Raw genomic sequence first — 18,830 nt, 5'->3', positions numbered from 1 at the left:
AGTAGATTTTATATGAATTTATTTGGGGGAGGAGATAAATCACGGCAGACATGTCATGGATTAACTGAGCAAATTAGCAAGATAAATTATCATTAGCAAGGAGAAATTGATGTTTTCAAAATGATTCTCGTGGTGCGGTTTATTTTAATTAATATATAAACACAAATGGTGGTGAACTGCAATTTTAGGATTTAATTAAACAACAAAATAATGTATAGCAGTAATTTGCCCGTCCGTTCTTCTCTTATACAGGTATTGTAATTGCTAATGATACGGGGTTACCCATAATGCCATGCATTGCAACCGCACCCTGGTATTGTACGTAGAGATAGTACTGTGTATGCATACACTCGCTCAACCATTTACACACTGCATGCATGCACTGTTGCTGTGTAGAAATGCATGTATGACATGATCCGATGTCGCGATTATGTGCACATAATATGCTCGCTGAAGTATTGGAAGATTTGCACTCAATGTTATAGTTAACTCTGGTTTTCTTCGCGATTTCATCGCTTTTATGCCAAAGGAGTCGGTCCTGCCCATTCACCATTTTCTTTGGATTTATTACCACGGATTTTTAGCCACCGGAGGACCTGTTCCGTGCTTCTAGTGCACCATTTTTGTTGGATTGTGTGTTCTTGTTACTGGCCGTGCTGTGCCCGTAGCGGCACTCACTGCTTCTGAGTTTTCATCTCGGCTAGCTACGGGTCGGCTAGCCGCATTGCAACGTGCGTGCGATGGGTTGCTTCGGGAACGGCCTGTCAAGCGAAGAGAAAGATGAAGAAAAGAAGCGAAAGGAGGCCAACAAGAAAATTGAAAAGCAACTCCAGAAGGACAAGCAAATATACAGAGCAACGCATCGGCTATTATTGCTTGGTTAGTGGAACCATAGCCATAAAATATGATATTATGTCAAAGTATTACCATGCATCGTTTCCATGAAAACTGAGAGTCGGGGATTTTGTGCGTGCACATCTACTGTAGACCTACTGCGTCTTGTTTGACATGTCAATAATAATAACCATTGGGTCTGACAACACTGCACTGCAGTCAACTACATTTTGTACATCACCAATCATACATTTCCCACCATGTTGTTTTCCCTCTTCTTTAATCAGTTAATGTGTATCCTTTTTTTCTCTCTGTCTTTCCCCCCTTATGTAAAGGTGCTGGTGAATCAGGAAAAAGTACCATCGTGAAACAAATGAGAATTCTTCATGTAGATGGATTCTCACCCGAGTAAGTTTCCAGATTCAGAGGAAATAAAATCTAAAGTTAGAAATGTAGCAAACAGTTGTTTTCTTAGATCACTCATGTAATTTCCCCCTAATTCCTACAAATAAGTGGTAAGATTGCAGACTTTGACTTTGTAACTTGTAAGGTCGTGAAAGTCATTGTCATGAATTATTGTACTCGTGTCTGATGTGGTATTTATCTTGGATTGAAAACTCAATCACTATCAGAACTGCATGGAGATTCCATATTTGTGCAGCTTTTCATCTCATTTCAAACTATGATTGAATTTTTTTTCTAAATTTTCTTGTTTTAATTCAATCCATATTGAAAAAAACTTGAATGCATAGTATGAAAAATTGATGTGGTTTAATTTTAATGATTTGCACTACCTCATGCTATGGAAGTTTGATAATATTTCTCTGTGTACGGACTATTTGAAATTGCAATAATCTACAGTACATGAATGCTGTGTATGTGTATTGGGACACAGCTATTGAATAAATTAGGTGAAGCCATTCCTGGCTACAATGTAGTTTTCTAAGTAAAATTCAAATGGGTAGGTGTTTAGTAAATTGGAACTTAATGTATACGGAACTCATACTGTACATGTAAATATATCTTTTGATTCATCTGGTCTTTTCAGTGAAATTGGAATTCCTAGCAAAATCATTCAGTTCTACAGCAAAGATATCCTTTGTATTGCCTTTGCAAGACATGCTTGATATTTCACAAGATGAGTTTAGTTGCAAGTGCAATTTCTGAAAATCAGGTCTGCATGTATGTTTAATGAAGTAAAATGAATTAATTTATAAAAAAGAGTTACTGATAGTGATAATGGGGAATTGAGATAATCTTTTCAGCATTCTAAAAGACCATGGATACATGTATGTACGTTTATCATCATGAAATGTTGTTAGGAATGAATCTTGAAAAGTGTTCAATTGATTTTGTTTCAAAAGTAGAATTCATATGACAATCTAGACTATTCGGGAGATATTTATTTTTGTGTTATACATGAAATTGATTGTGTTTTATGAATAATTTTAAACCATACTTTTATATTGGAAGAAAAAAACCTTACCACAGAGAGTCATTGACTCATGGGTGTGTGCAAGTGTTATAACAGGACTGTGGCAGTTTTTTGTCAGCCATCACATCAATGCTTGTTTACATGTATTCAAAATCTCACAGTCAATCTTTGCATTCAACAATACAATGTTAGGAGTCTCAGACTTGGATAAACAATGTGTGTTTGAAACCAAAATTAAAATGTTAAATTCTCTTTATGACCAGTGTTTTTTGTGAAATATACAAACATAGAACAAGGCCACTAGATAAAATATTTTGTATTTCTTTTCACCTTTGCAATCTAAAATCAATGAAGATGGATCATATGTTTTTTTTTTTTTTTTTTGGGGGGGGGTCAGTCTTCAATGTTTCTGATATAACAATGTTTAACAGTATTTTTTATTTCAATTTGAGGCTACATGTAATTTCAATTTCTTGTCCGTTTTTATATACCCTGGATATCCACCCACTCACTTTGGTTGATTGTAAGAAAATTTAGAAGTACTGTATACTTATCTGGCTACCAGCAAAATTATAAAAACTGGGCAAGGGGAGGACTACATGTATGATTGGGATATTTGTCATAAAAATGTTATTAATATTGTTTCACTGTCTATTTTGACTTATCAACGTTCCTATTACAGTGAAAGAAAGAAGAAAATAGAAGATATAAGAAGGAATATTCGAGATGCAATTATTGTGAGTATCATTACTTTTTTGGGGGGTTGCTTGTATGTAAAGTATGTGTGTAACAGTTTATTTCATACCTTGAATATTGTACAAAGAACAGTATAGGCTCAGAAATGTTTTTATGTATTCATATGCAAATTACCATGAACATCATTTAGATTTTTTTCCCCAAATGAATTTCCTTACAGTCTTTGAAATCAGTTTGCTAACCAATTACTCAACCTGAGATAAATGATTGAATTGCAACTTTTTTTCAATTGTCTTCTGAGTGTTTGATTCTGAAGCATTTAAAGTTTTATTATGGATGAGCTACAGAGGTTTTTGAATCACATTGCCTGCTGTAGTAAATCTGATCGATATAATATCAACTGATTTCCACCAAATGGAAGAATATAATGACAAAACATTATCAAGGTCATTTCTGCTGTGCGTATTGCATGTGTGTTCAAAATCTTGAGACTTTTTGCCCAAGTGTGATTGTCTTGTGTTAGAGCCTTAAATTTTCACTCTAATACACATATGAGCATTGGGACTTATTTGCTAATCCTGTATTCTTATGCCAACCTGCAATCTTGGCCAGGGCCTCATAACACAAAGCATAGAAATCATCGTAGAACATTTGTTTATGATTGATTGCATTGACTACAATGTACAATTAATCGCTACTCTTTGTGCTACAGAACCCTGGAGTATCCCGTTATGAAAACTGAAATATTGCAGGTGCAGTTCCCCATGTCAGTTTGGGGAGTGTGATTACAGTACTTGTATTTTTCCACCAAAAATCTCAAGATTTATTAATAAATCATGCTCATTGAAGTAAGGAGTATAAAATCTGAAGTGCTAAGTGAAGAAAGACTTGGTTTGATTTTTTTTTTGGCCAAATAAGTGTTTGATGGATTTATTACAGTGAGAGACAATGAATTTGTACAGCCACACCTGTTCTGTTTAGAAATGTCAGTAATCATCACAACGTTTCATTTGTTTTACTTTTATTACAGACAATAACAGGGGCCATGAGCACATTGTCACCGCCTATTCAACTAGCAGAACCTCAGAACCAATTCCGGTTGGATTATATTCAAGATGTCTCCAGTTCACCAGACTTCGACTACCCAGAAGTAAGCCAATTCATTGTGTTCAATACATTCTTTGAGAAAGTAAAATGCATGTAAACAAAGTACTTTAATATTAAGTTTATTAACAATATGCAATGTAAGGTCATCTACATGTGTACATATTGTAGCGAGGTGGATAAGGGCCTTTTGCAAAAGGTGTTGTTTGCAACCATTCCAGTACCATTCAGTATCTTTATTTAGGCCCCGCTTTCTCACACTACATGTACCTTTGACATGGATATTCAGACCTTGTATCAAAAGATGGAACCATGTTTCAAATCTACTTCACTTGGTGTCACACCAGACGACAGTCTGAGATAAAGAAGAAATAACATTTTTTGTTGAACTCTTGATAATTTACAGCCTGATGGGGGCTATTTAAATTGTCATACAAATCTGTGGAAATGGTGAGGTACATTTTCATGATTCCACAGTTTAGCTTTTGCAAGTATGTCAATATAGACTGTCTTTTTTTTTTCTTCTTGTCCTGGTTCGCTGATGTCATCTGTGAACAGTGGTCAGCATTTTAGGGATATTTTATTCTATGGAGAATAGATAAATTGTGAATTCAAGAAATCTTTTAAATTGAAAATCAACAAGGCGATCTACATGTACTTCATTCAGCAATGGGAGTGATCATTCAACCGATCCTTAGTACTTCCTGCTTCTCCATGCATGCTGAATACTTTATGACAACTCCCTAGAACCAAAGCAATTAACGTCTATATTTAGCAACCAGGTCTTAAAATAGCACTCTGTGGTCTATTAATAGAACCCTTATCTCCATTGGTGTGTGTGTGTGCGTGTATGCACATCACATGTATACATGCTTAGTCAATGTTTGCAGGTTGTTAGGTAGGAAATTCCATTTGCATGTAAATGGCCCTGCATTTCACAATGGGCATTTTGTGTGAATATACATGTTTTGCAGTTTTGGGCGTTCTTTTATCATAGTTACATGTAGATAGGGGTTTTCAAGTTTTTATCTTTCTTTTGCTGTTCAAGCAAGGCATCTTTAATGAAATCATGCTAATAAAGTGATTTTAGTCCATTATTTCTTTTTGAAATATGCTCTTTCAATTTCATTTGTTTACAACTACATGTAGGCTTATTTACAACTTATAGGATTTTGGAGAGAGGCCTTCCTTGTATACAAACTACATGTACATGTTATCAAATTTTGCTGTAAACATTTACGATTTAATAAAGCTTGTACATGTACTTGTACAGTATGTTTTTCTTTAATCAACCATCTCCAATCTTTAGCTACTCAGCATCTATAATATTGGTGGTACATATAGCTGCTTATTTCCCCCTCAAAATTATATTTTGTGGAAATTATCTCAGTAGTTTTATTGTTACTCAACAATCAATTTTTCATATGTCACCGAAAAAATATTACACTCTGGCTTTTCACTGCCCCTTGTGGCATCGCAGCTGTAATTGATTGTATCTAATTATCTTTATACCACCTTACAAATGGAATATTACGACAATGATTTTATTATTTCCTCACGTTAACGAAAAAGTATAACACTCTGCATTTCCTCACTTTTACTTGTCATTGACATATTGTACATGTATGCCACATTGAATCCATGAAAATTACGTGAGAATTTTGCATAAACTATTTTTTTCATCTTACAAGTTCATTACGACAATTATTTTATTATTTCCACATGCATGATGTCATTTTTTGTCTTGCCTGCTAGCAGAGCGAGACTATACAATAGGCGCCGCTTTTGCAACAACGGCGGCGTCGTCATTAATGAAATCTTAACCAAGGTTAAGTTTTTGAAATGTCATCATAACTTAGAAAATATATAGACCTATTATATGAAACTTAAACATGAGGGTAATCAAGTATTACTGAATATCCTGCCTGAGTTTCAGGTCACATGACTATTGTCAAAGGTTATTTAGGGTCAATGAACTTAGACCATGGGGGGAATCAATATCGAAATCTTAACCAAGGTTAAGTTTTTGAAATGTCGTCATAACTTGGAAAGCATATGGACTTACAAAAAACGTAGTTCATGAAACTTAAACATAAGGGTAATAAAAATATTAAGCCTGAGTCATATCGATTATTTTGAAAACCGGTGTTCGACAGCTCTAGTTCGATCGAACATCGATGCATCGAATATTGAAGGCGGGGAAAATTTAGTCTTGTTTTTGCGTCGATGCGATGCGCTTTGCATATGCACTACGCACTGACGGTATATGCGCTGGCGTTGGCCGGGTGAGCGTTGCACAAGCAGATGACAGAGCAAAGTTCGTTTGTATTTTCCATGATCACAAAACACACAAAAAAGGCCGGGGACCAAAGCAGAATTCTTCCCAAAATATCTTCAACAATGATATTTGCAGATGACAACATATAAGTTCAAAATGAAACAATAATAAAGACATGAATCACGCAGAGTCGATCCGAATGATTTTCGGTCGACTAGCATTCGCAGTCCATTCACCAGCCCCGTCCGCAGCTCCGTACACTCACTCTCCCGAAACGACAGGCGTGCTTGGCGTCAGCGCCAGCAAACAAGTGCAATCAACGGAGAGCGCTGTAACTTGCCTGAGATTGTGTAGTTGGATCCAAAATGAGCTCCAAATAAATTTATGGGAATAAATACGTAATTTTCTCTGGATGGTCATTTGAATTGCTATTCAATGCTGATATAACGATTGTGAGGAAAGATTGTGGAATATGAGTTATGACGATGTTCGAGAATTAATCCTGATAATGACAATCCAGTTTTTTAGACGCAATTATGAGCATGCGATCAAAATAAATACGAATGTTTCGAATCGAGCCCTAAATTCATCTAAATTATTACGATTTAACAAGATTTTATGGTCATACTAAGAATATTGACGATGTCAGCAAAGTATGTTATGTTCATATGGAAGAAATAATACTGGGATTATTTCTATTGTTATTCCATCTCTGGACGTCTCCTCCAAGCTCCGAGAAAATAAGCACAATGCGCATGCGTGATTGATGACGTATGACATATTTTCCCATTCATGAAATCAGAGCCCAAAAATGGGCACATACTAGCTGCAAATTGATGGAAAAAAATATCAAACGCAATTTTCTCTGTTTTGTCATGTTAAATGTTATTATATGGTGATATTACGAACTTGAACAGAGTTTTTGCATGTAGACAATGTTCGAGAATCAATCCTGACGTGATGATTATTTTTTTTAGACAAGTGCACTAGCTCGACTCAAGTCAAGTCGATCGTCATGAGATGTCCGCCATTGAAAATTGAAACGAAATACAAACGTTTCACATCAAGCTCTAAATTCATATTAATGATTATCATATGCAAATTATTGTTAAATATTACGATTTAGTAATGTTCTATGGTCATGATTTTCATGAAAGCAAGATTTATTTTACGTTGATCGCGTCAATTTCCGGCCATTTTCTGGTTTGATTAAAGAACAGGACTGCGCATGCACGATCGATGGCCATGACTTCCATTCATGAATTCATCGTGCATAAATTATCTCGGCACGAGCAGACGAGTAAGACTCGAACTATGATCGAAATAAACTTCAAATTAATGGTGAATAGCATCATAATTACTCATTCGGTTTCATTTTGGGGGCAATAGAAATCAAGTAAGTAGTAGTAAAGCTGGACATTACTGATATTTTGATGATTGATTGTGTAAACCAAACGAATCGGCCGGCCGACGTATTTTTTTTTTTTTTCGATGCACCGATTTTGCAAAATCTGCACCGGTGTTCGATGACATCGATCGTACACCGATTTTAAAATCGATTCGACTCAGGCTTAAAAAATATCACTAAAGATCCTGCCTGAGTCTCAGGACACATGACCATGGTCAAGGGTCAACAAACTTTAGCCATTTTGGGGGTTTTCATGGAATTGTCATTATTTAAAAGTTATAGATCTAGTTCATGGATCTTGAACATACATGTAAGAGCAAGGTCGAAGGTCATTTAGGGTCAACAAACTCTTTGCAAGTTTATGGATCCAGCTCATGAAACATAGACATAAGGGTAATCAAGTATGAATGATTGTTTTGCACACTTTTAAAGACAATGAACTTACATAAAATTTTGAATTATCTCATTCTCAATGCTGCCAAAATCCATTTGTCTGAAACAAATAAATTCAGTCTGTACTCTGTAAACTTCCCTGTTAATTTTATTGTAAAATACAATTACGCAGTTCATGGATGTGCTATTTTGCATCAATTGATTGTGTTAGTTCATGTTAAAGTAGATACGAACCAAGAGCGCCATCTCGAGTCCTCACCTACTCTTATCTGGTCAGTTTCCTGACCCATAATGCCAGTGTAGTCTAGTGTTTTTTTATCATTATTTTTACCTAGGATCTGGACATTCTAGGCCTAAGGACATTTTGTCACCATATGAAAATTATGACTATCTTCCTATTTTCCTGCCTAAGCGCAATATGAAACTTGTCGATATTCCTTTCTGAAAAAGGGACAATTTAGTTATTAGGAATTCATGACAATTTTATTATCATATTTATTAATGTAATAAGCCTAATGAGTGAGTGAAATTTGTTGACATTTGAGGCCTGAAAACTGGATATTTGGGCACTTTTGTAATCATGAATAGGATTTATGAGTTGATATATTTTTAACTATGAATGCAAGCGCAAATCACGAGACGAAATTTTTGATAAACTGTCATAAAAGGGGACTTTAAGTAGTTTGTTACAGAATCAAGATATAAAGAATCTTATGGAATAAACAAAGACAATATGTAGGCCTACTTGGCAAATCAAATAATACGAGCGCACAGCGCCAAAAGCTGCAAATGATATTCACACCATAAAACAGACATTTTACGGAGCACTTAAAAAATTCAATTTGTAAGTGAAACAAACTAATAAAAGCTTGATGTCCAAGCTGAAATATGTTTTGTATATTGACTTCAAAACTTGGATATTTTAAGCTATATACATATCAGCCTATTGAGCAAGATATGTATCTCATCGAACAGGCTATGCGAGCGCAAAGCGCAAGTGAAAATTTAATAAAGTGACATGAAATATATATTTTTAAAAATCATTTTCCCTGACCTTATTTTATTCACTCGTCTCCCTCTTATTTTTCCTCCTTTCTTTCCCCTTCTTTTTCATCCCCCCCCCCTTTTTTTTGCTCAGCCAATAGAGGGGGGGGGGCCCAGGATCCACCTATGCATTATCAATAATCTCTTTTGTTGAAACACTCACATCTTTCTCATTCCTGGACTTGCATCTGTCAAATTTTCTCACTATTCTATTTTTCTAACTCATTTTCAAACAAATAATTATATTGCAGACATTGGATTCCCACTTAAGTTCCTCATGAATCAGCCAGTTTGAGCTAATTTAATCGTCATGTCAAAGTTTAGATTCATTCTTGAACATCACCAGAATGTAAAAATTATATTCTAGGTCAGGACGTGCAAGTACTGGTAATATTGCATGGAATTCAAAGCTAAAAATATCCTCAGGCTCAGCAAATAGGAATATAATTTTGGCCTGCAGTGTACTGCCCTTTAATCAGCTGTCCATATGTCATCAGGTGTTGGCCTATCTATATATGGTGTAGCCGGGTACCTGGGCAGATATTATATTTAGATGTGTATTGTAGCAGAGAAAGACCAGTGGGATGTCACATCTGGTTTTGTAGGTTGTCCAGGATATCTAACAATGGGTGGGAATACATGTAGGTCCATCTCTTTGGCTGTGACAGCCATGCTTTCCTTCCAAAGACAAATTTACCATTTTGAAATCAGGGGAGCGTTTCATCAACATTTTTTGTCCGACAAGTCAGATCTGACATGTTTCCTTGATTTTGATTGGCTGAGAAGCACAGTTACTATGGGAACTGTCAGATAAAATGGGACTTGTCGGATAAAGTCTTCTTATGAAAGTACATGTAATGCTGAAAGAAAACACAGTAAACAGGAATATAGTAAAGTATGCTCAACTGCCCATCCTCTTGAACCAGAATTACTCATTTCTCTGACATTCTATAGGTAATAAAAAAAACTTTACTGATATTTTCAGTGAAATCTTCACTATTAAAATGATAAAGATTGTTGTAATCTAAACTTCTACACGTACATTGTATTTTTTCCCCAAGAATTTAATTATAAGAAGTCATGACAGTTATATGAGAGAAAGAGATCACAATCCGATTATTACAGATGGCTTGGGTTATTGGTTAATGGCTCATACAGTCATTTTCGAAATACAGTTTCTCGAAAAAATCAGGACAGTTCATGTGATGTAAGATGGATGGAGAGCTGAATAACTGTACGCATGTAAAGTCCTGCATGGGAAAAAATAACTGATATAACTGCATGGAATAAATAGAAGCTCTTAAGCAGAACGGAAGCTAGGGACAGTGATTTTCCGTTTCAAAAAATTGCCTTTTCCGTTTCAGAAAATCTCAAATTCCGTTTCAGCACGTCAGAAAACGGAAATTCCGTTTCCCCATAGACTTTGTACACACGGAAAAGTGACAATTCCGTTTCCACATTGAATAGCAAAATTACACGTACACTCGCACTAGTCCAACTTTGTATCTGCTACTGTACCAACAACACAATAGAATCCGTTCTAATCGGATCTATGCGGGTGTAAATAATATTTTTACAAAGACATTTAGCATGCATACATCCTCACCTCTCATATCATTAGCATTATTTCACGGTGAAATGATTTTTCATCGATAATTTGGGGGTTTTTTTGACATCGTTATCATCAGTCAACGGTTTTTGCCGATCCGCCATCTTGGATTTTAAGACCACGATATCGTGCTGTTACATCTTCAAACGTAGAGGGCAGCAACACACGACCGTTCATAGTACTTTTATAGTTGGAACGATCTTTGGTACAGTGCAGTGAAGCCCAACACGGCCGGCAGGCCGGGTATGTACGGGCGGGCGTGGGGTACTGTACAATCGAGTGTGCTGATGTCGGGTGCAGTCATGATTTGTGAATTGTCATGATTGTAGCGAAGTGAGATCGTGTTTTCTGGGGTTTTGAGGCCATTTAATATTCTCATTTTGTTGTGATTTTGGAGTAATTTCTGTTGCTATTCTGTGTATTTTGAGGGAAAATGCGTTTTCCGTGATTTTCCGTTTGAAATGCCACTTTCCGTTTCAAAAAGCATTTTCCGTGAATTCCGTCCGTTTTCCGCGATCGCGGAAAATCACTGTCCCTAGGAAGCAGAAGCTTCGTGTTCAAGCTTGCTATAAAAAAACGGTCTTATATTTGTAACCAGCCTTGGTGTCGTATGACATTACAAGTTTGAGGAAAATTCTGAATTTGTAGCACTCTTTATAAGATTAAACTCCCAGAATCAAACTTTAGTTGAGCCCCCCAAACCCTCAGCCCAAAAATGTGATCAGTGGACCTACATGTACACTTCATGCACATTTTTCTGTTAGGGATTTTTTCCCACTGGCAAAATGATGCAAAGACCTAATTCCAAGGACCTAAGAAGAGAATATGTCCATGGTACATGTACATGTACTTCTCAGCCACACAAGGCATTGTGTTGGACTACATGTATCCTTAATAGTCTGTTTACACTGGTCTTTGCATAAGTGGGGCAGCGTCACCTATATTCTATAAAGTCATAGCCTTGCTAGACCTTCTATACATGTGGCAATACCATGGTAATTGTGTTGGGTACTATAAAAAAAAACCCTGCTTGGTTGAGTACACTGTACATGTACATGACATGAATGTATACCGGAATAAAAATAGTAGGCCTACATGTAGATGTTTGTGTAAATAGCAAAATGTGTATTCTTGGGTGAAGGATGGTCAGGGCCTAAAAACTGAGATCATGTTCTACACTTCCTTCTTATCTCGTCATACATTGCATTTCACACCAAACTGTAGGCAAGGCTACATGTATGTACATGCAGTAGTTTTAGGAATGTCTTGTGATTGACCTCCAGACACAAATGTCTGTTTGATCACTGGTGTTCTCTTGCCCTCTTCAATGTAAGTTGCCCATTGGCCTCGTCTTTCTATTGTCTCATTAAAGCCCATTAACAGTATCACAAGCTAGATGAATATTGATTTGAAATTGACTAAATATTGTGTCCGATGGTCTGCCTTGTAGGTAAAGCTACTTCATGTGCTAAATTTTCTTGATGTAATAGGGTCTATTTCACTTGTGACTTGCAGAGAATGGCACATTAAATCTGAGTTTTACCTACATGTATATGCTAGGGCAAGTTGATGGCTTCCATCTCTGTGTTCCATGTACATGACGATCTGCCCAGTGCTCGATAAAACGCCACTCCTTGTTTGTTGTGCATGTGAATATGAATTACATAGGGATGCGTTGCACAAAGAGTTGTGTTTAAACGCAATTCAAGAAATCAAGCAAAAGTCTGTAATATTCATGATTCATTGAATGAAAATAAATCAAGAGGTGTCTGATCACAACTGTTTTTGCAACAGGCCACTTGTCACAATGTCGCATAGACTTGGCCTGTTTTTTTGTCGCTAATTAGTTATTTGTTGATTGTCAATCTTGAAAGGGGGAAAACTTCACAGTGCAGTCATATTGCCCTTTTCCTGCTGACAACCAGAAACTATTAATTTGTAGTTTTGAGCACTTTCCAAACTTGTGTTCTCAGTGGGTGTGTCTTTTACCCCACCCCCATCTTGGCCCATTATGTCTATAAAGTGATTACAATTCATGTGAGTATTTTTTAATAAGGGCATATATGAAAACTAACTTGTACTTGTAGTTCTGCACAAAAGAAAAGGAAAACAAAATCATGAGGAGGTGGGGGAGGGGGTTATAAACATCTTCTTTATCCTTGTTTGGGTAATTAATTGTCCGGAACTTAAGAGTTTGCCAACGGCCACAGCCAACACAACCTGGTACAAGATCAAACTAAGTAACAATTGTTTGATGTGGATAAGGATTTTCTTGGAATTGTACATGTAGCTTTTGGCAGATGAATGTACAAATGTTATGCACTCTAGGTAAATATAGTATGGTTTTTAAGTGTAGAGGAATATTTCACTGTAAGAGTTGTTTGCCAAGTACCATCACATTATGAAGGGGTTGGATGTTTGTGACTCGAGTGCCTCTTTATAGGAAAATGGTATATTTGGTACCATATGCTCTATTTATATTATAACCATGGTGCTCTTCAAAGGAAAAAAAAAAGAAAGACAATTGAGAGGTAAAATGAAATTGAGATTCACTGTACTTTATTCACAGAAGATGGTTTAATGACAGTTCTTTGTCTCTTGGTCATCATTTTTTGTATGTTGTAAAATTGCTTATCTAGACCATGTTCAGTATGGGAAGGTGGGGTAAGTTGAGCATAGGGGCAAGTTGAGCCACCAGCCCCAGGCCAATAATGAATGAGTCAGACATTGTGGTGGTGTCATGTATTGATGACCCATAGCATAACCCCTAACCCCACCACATTGTTTTCAACTTTGAAACAAAAAGTAGTTTTTTAGAGGGAAAAATATGAATTTCAGCCAAAAAAGTAAAAAAGAGTATGAAATAGATAAAAGCTTTATAAACACACACGTCTTTAGATATAATAAAGACAGATAGCAACATTATTAGTCCAGGTATGGATCTTCATTCTTGTCATAGTCTTTTATATGATGGATGCATAATAAATGTGTGGATACAAAATTATTGCACTAAGTTCGGACTGGGGTAAGTTGAGCCAAACAGCATGGGGCAAGTTGAGCCATGGTAATTCCTATGGTAATGTATCTTAAAAAACAAACAAACCATAAAAATCAATTGAAATGCTGGCTGAAAGGAGCAAACTAACATGACTGCTCTTTTCCTTTTAAAGGATGTTAGTATTTATAGAGAATTAGTAAGTGAAAAGACTTTAAACAAAAAATTGACATGCTGGTTCTCTCCTCATACATTTTGTAAATAGTTTTTGTGGCTCAACTTACCCCAGAAGGGGGCTCAAACTTACCCCATATATGGGGCAAGTTGAGCCATTTGACATCATTTTTTTCAAAGGTCACGATGACTTTCAGTGTGGGGATAGAAAGTTATATATAGGTGGAAAATATTTCAGAAGAATTAAATTTCAAGGCAAGATACTTATTTCGACAAGATTATTAATCACATCAATTCTAACATGCAAAAAGCAAAAACTGTCACAACTTACCCCGCCTTCCCCTATTCTTTTTCTGAAAAGCAGTGAAAGCCAATGCAGTTTTTTGGCCACCCTCACCAAAGCCACATGCCAATTCACTGACATAATGTGATATTTGTATGAAATATTTTCTTTGAAAATATATTTTTTCATTTAAATTATACAAACTCTTTGAATAATACTTGATAAATATCCGTTCAACCCACTGTGCTTGCCTAAATTCTAAATACAATGAATAAGTAATTAAAACTTATTTTGGCTTTTTTTTTTCAAGTTGTATACATTATAGGACCTATTTTTACTAGGATTTCAGAATTAGCCTTGACAACGATGGTCACATGGAGCTACGTGTGTATGTTGGTGTGCGTGTTCATGGCATTTCTTCCTGGCACCCGTTTCATAAGGACTTGTTATAATAACAAATGCACTATTTCTAGAGCAAATTTACGATCAGCCGATCAGATTGAAGGATTTCAGTAGCTTATAACTGTTATTGTAAATTTGTTATTATAGCAAGTTTCATGAAACAGACCCCTGCTCTGTGTTCTGATACCTGATACAATCTGTTGCTCGACTTTAAGTGTCGTAGACATCGTGAGATACAACTTTTATTTCTCTTTGGTATCCTACTATTGGAAAGAGTGGATTGAGCTTTAGGTAAATTGTTGTAATTTTTTGCTCCCATTTAATTTCTTGAAGTACAAATTTCATTTATATATATTTTTTGGGGGGAGGAGCATAATGCTTTAAAAAAATTGTTCTTTTATTTTATTTATTTAACGATGGATCATCAGATAGAGATACTATGATTTTTTCTTTCCTTAGTTTTTACTTCCATGAATGGGCTATACACTAGTCTTCTTTTTTGTACATGTAGTCCTATAGTATCTAAAACAAAATATTTTTTTTCTGTTGATTTCCATTAATTCCAATTTCAATTTTGCTTTGATACTTGAAAACAAATTAAATGGCTTTAGAGTGTCAACTCCAAGAACATGTAGGCTCTATGGTTTTAAACTTTTGGTTGTGCGGTGAATTCTTGTTCATGTTTGATATCAAGCCAAACTTCCATTCAGATATTTTTCCTTGAAATGTACATGTACATTGTAAACTGAATGTACATGCACATTAAGCGTGGAATCCCAAACACCACCGTTTTGTGGTTGCTGTTTGTATCTTGTACCCTCCTCCAAACCCATTGTCTCTGTATTTAATTCTCCCCCATTCAGAAGCACTCACCTTTTCATTATACCTCCCATGCCTGTTAGACATTTGTATTGTAAAAATCCCCTGCTTTACAGTTTGGGACGAACCCTTCAATTGAAGGCCAGACAATGCAATGGGCTGTTGAATGGAGCGCTCTGTGCCAGTGCTGATCAATGTGGACATGCGGAGTTCTATTTTTAGCTCCGTGTCAGGGCGCATTATTCCAAGGCCCCCTTGGTGTCTCTGTCTGGGGCGTGCAGCCAGATGAGGAGTGCACGGCGGCGTGATAGGTAGACCAGGTCAGCTAGGGGTTGCAGGGGTGTTCTGACGAACGAACCAATGACTGCCAGTCTGACTTCTCAATGAACCCATGTTTGACATTCTTAGTTTACTTTTACAATGTACATGTAGGTACGATGAGGGTCTAGCAGTCTGGCTTCAGATGATGTGGTAGTAGAGCTCCTGAAATGTATGTCTACATATGATTTTTCTTCTTGCATTGCCAAGTTCACTGCTGCTCTTGACTTAAGAATCAAATAGAAATCGCCTTTTTCAAAATCCTTCAATGCAAATTAAATCAAATCTAAGAAAGACAGGATATATTTCACCAAGTAAATTTTGAAAATAAGAGGAAGATTCATTGTTATGGTGAAGTTATTAATAGCCCCAAATTAATACATGATTGTAGAAGTTGAAAATACTATGGTTTGAAGAGATAAAGAAAAATCAGACACAACACTGAAAATTTCATAGGAAGAACAAAGTTATGAAATTTTAAAGATTGGTATCTTTTCGGTGATCTAGTTCTATGCATGTCTTCTTGAATATTTAATGAGCAAAATTGATTCCCCTCTTGTTCTTTTGTATTTCATTATATGATATTATAATTTATTCAATTTTTGTCCTCCAAGAACTAAAAAAAACCTGGATTGACAACGAATTCAATTGATTAGATTTTTGCTGTAACTTATTTTATTATAACTTTATGGGAGACATACATGTATCATGCACATGTGTGTATATGAAATTATTATGATTTCATGTAATAACATGAAGAAATAGGAAAGTGCATGTGACATCATCATCCCACCTAATGAATATTCATAACAATGTGCATATAACTGTTTTCACAAAATATTGCTTCAACTTTAAAATTCAATACATGTACCTTCATTAATTGGATATTTATGAAATTTTCAGCATTTTGCTAAGTGAATTTTATTCTATTCAATAGATATAAATGATTTCAGCCCAGAGTACCCCTGTAAGTTCTAAATGATTGGAAATAGCTGATTATTTTATAATCAATTGCATTTGTGAAAATTGACCTTTTCATTTTTTTAGGAAAAAAAATGTACAATCATTGTTATTATTTTCATTCTTGTCATTAATTTGTAGTTTTCTTATAAAGAGGTTTAAGAACTTTTGACAAAATGTGTTTTGTTGCTTGACAACGATGTTTTCTCATTTTGTCTATTGTAGTTGCTCTGCAAATGCACCTGGCTTGCATAAGGTCATCTTGTGTGTATAGATATACTATGAATTAAAGGGATGGTGAATGATTTTCATTTAGGCCTACACCTGTATACTCTTCCCTGATGAAAATTGTCTAGATTTCAAATGAAAGAATACAGAGAAAATGTCATCGCGTGACATCTTTGGGGTTAATTGGCAGAAATTAGATTATCTCTGCTTACAAATTTGTTTAGAAAAAGTCGAACAAAACAGAAGCCATACATAAATATATGATTCAAGAAGTTCATCAAAAGGTTGAAGTAGAAGCCATACGATTATTTCTTATTTTGTAAACAAGATTTGTTTACAAACAAGTCAACAGGTACATGTAAACAACAGAAAAGAATGAGAAGAAATAAATAACACCCTGACATTATTAGTTTCCTATTCCATCATGTGTTCAGATGTGTTAATGAAGAAGCCATACAAGTACAAAAATATATTGGGAAACAAATAACAGAAAAGATCATGCAGCATTTGTAAATATAAAAAAAATTCTATGTAGTCTCTATTGATATTCAGACCTTCACGTTTATAATTTTGTGGAGCTCAATAAATCGCTCTCCTTATTTTTTTGTGGAGCTCAATTGAGCTCCTCAGAATCACTCTCCGTGAGGAGCTCAAATCAATTCATTACAATACGTATATGATCCGGCAAATTATCCCGATCTGAAAAATCTCGAGATTGTTTGTAATGCAGACTCAATTATCCCGCTAGTTCGTAGGATTAATCTCGAGATTGCAATCCCAAGTCAACTCGGGTTTATTTGCAAAATAGCGCGCTATTTTACAAATTATCCCGCTAATTCATAGGTGCAGACGCACTCGAGATTGGACTCGGGTCAATTTATTCATGACGTCAGTCCATAATGCAATTCGCGTTCCATTTCCGCCTTGGTCAAAACATAAACACATCGCACCGAACACATGCGAAAGTCAACTTTATATCGGGAATAGCGTTCATCAATTCCCCAATCAGCAACGATGGTGTCCCCCAAGCCCCCCAGTGAATGGATTTTGGGAGAGACCAGACCGATGGGGGAGGCGCTCATTATCGACGATGGTCATAGTCAATAACAATACTGACAGCAGTGTCGTCTTATTCCTTCGCAAAATGTGAGCAAATAGCATTTCTTTCCTCCTCTCTTCCCCTCTGTCATTGCCTCCACCACCATCATATTAAACGAAGAATACTTCATTCGCTTATAATTATAGCGCGGCTGAGCTGAGAGGATTGTTGCATAACAACGGTCTAATTTAGCGAAAGTGCTAGTTAAAGGAGTACATGTACATGATTGCATATCGCGGGAAGTTATTCAAAAGTGCGGGCCGTTGAAACTCCAAGATCGAAAGTGCGCATGCTCGGAATATCGGGCGTGTTGCCTCGCTCGAGCCGGAATCGCTCTTGCGATGGTGGAGACGGGGTTTCTTGAATCTCGAGATTAATCGCGAAGAGGGCCGATCGGGCTAAAATCTTGAGATTGAGCAAACTCGGGATGGTGCAGCACCGCCTTTAGAGTGTTATTATCTATTGAATGGGTTTCCTCTCTTGGAAAAAAAATCATTGTTCACTTACTGCAGTTGTTTTCAAAGTTAGCGCTACTATTTTGAATTATATAATGCAGACAGACTGCCAAATGCATTCTATGATTCTACTTGTTGACTTTAAATGTAAATATTGTAAACAAATTCAGTCTCCTAGAGAGTAGGCGAGCAGCCATGCTTTTAAACAGTCATATCTTGTAAACAACAACAAATATGGAATTATGCGTGCAGACAATTAGCAGATTGATTCACACCCTGTAAAAGGACTTTCTAAT

General features: G+C 36.0%; 1 protein-coding gene across 1 annotated transcript in view; it reads left to right on the top strand.

Moving 5' to 3' along the window:
* Nucleotides 1–329: 329 nt before the first annotated feature.
* Nucleotides 330–18,830, top strand: part of LOC446189 (guanine nucleotide-binding protein G(s) alpha subunit) — an 81,085-nt gene continuing 62,584 nt past the window's right edge. The window contains exons 1-4 of the mRNA XM_041599129.1: nucleotides 330–879; nucleotides 1,170–1,242; nucleotides 2,952–3,006; nucleotides 3,996–4,115. Coding sequence (XP_041455063.1) covers nucleotides 741–879; nucleotides 1,170–1,242; nucleotides 2,952–3,006; nucleotides 3,996–4,115 — 387 coding nt within the window. The 5' untranslated portion in view covers nucleotides 330–740. The remainder of the gene's footprint in view (nucleotides 880–1,169; nucleotides 1,243–2,951; nucleotides 3,007–3,995; nucleotides 4,116–18,830) is intronic.

Source organism: Lytechinus variegatus, chromosome 2 (assembly GCF_018143015.1).
Source record: "Lytechinus variegatus isolate NC3 chromosome 2, Lvar_3.0, whole genome shotgun sequence".
Classification (NCBI taxonomy): Eukaryota; Metazoa; Echinodermata; class Echinoidea; order Temnopleuroida; family Toxopneustidae; genus Lytechinus; species Lytechinus variegatus.
This window is presented reverse-complemented; position numbering and strand designations above follow the sequence as displayed.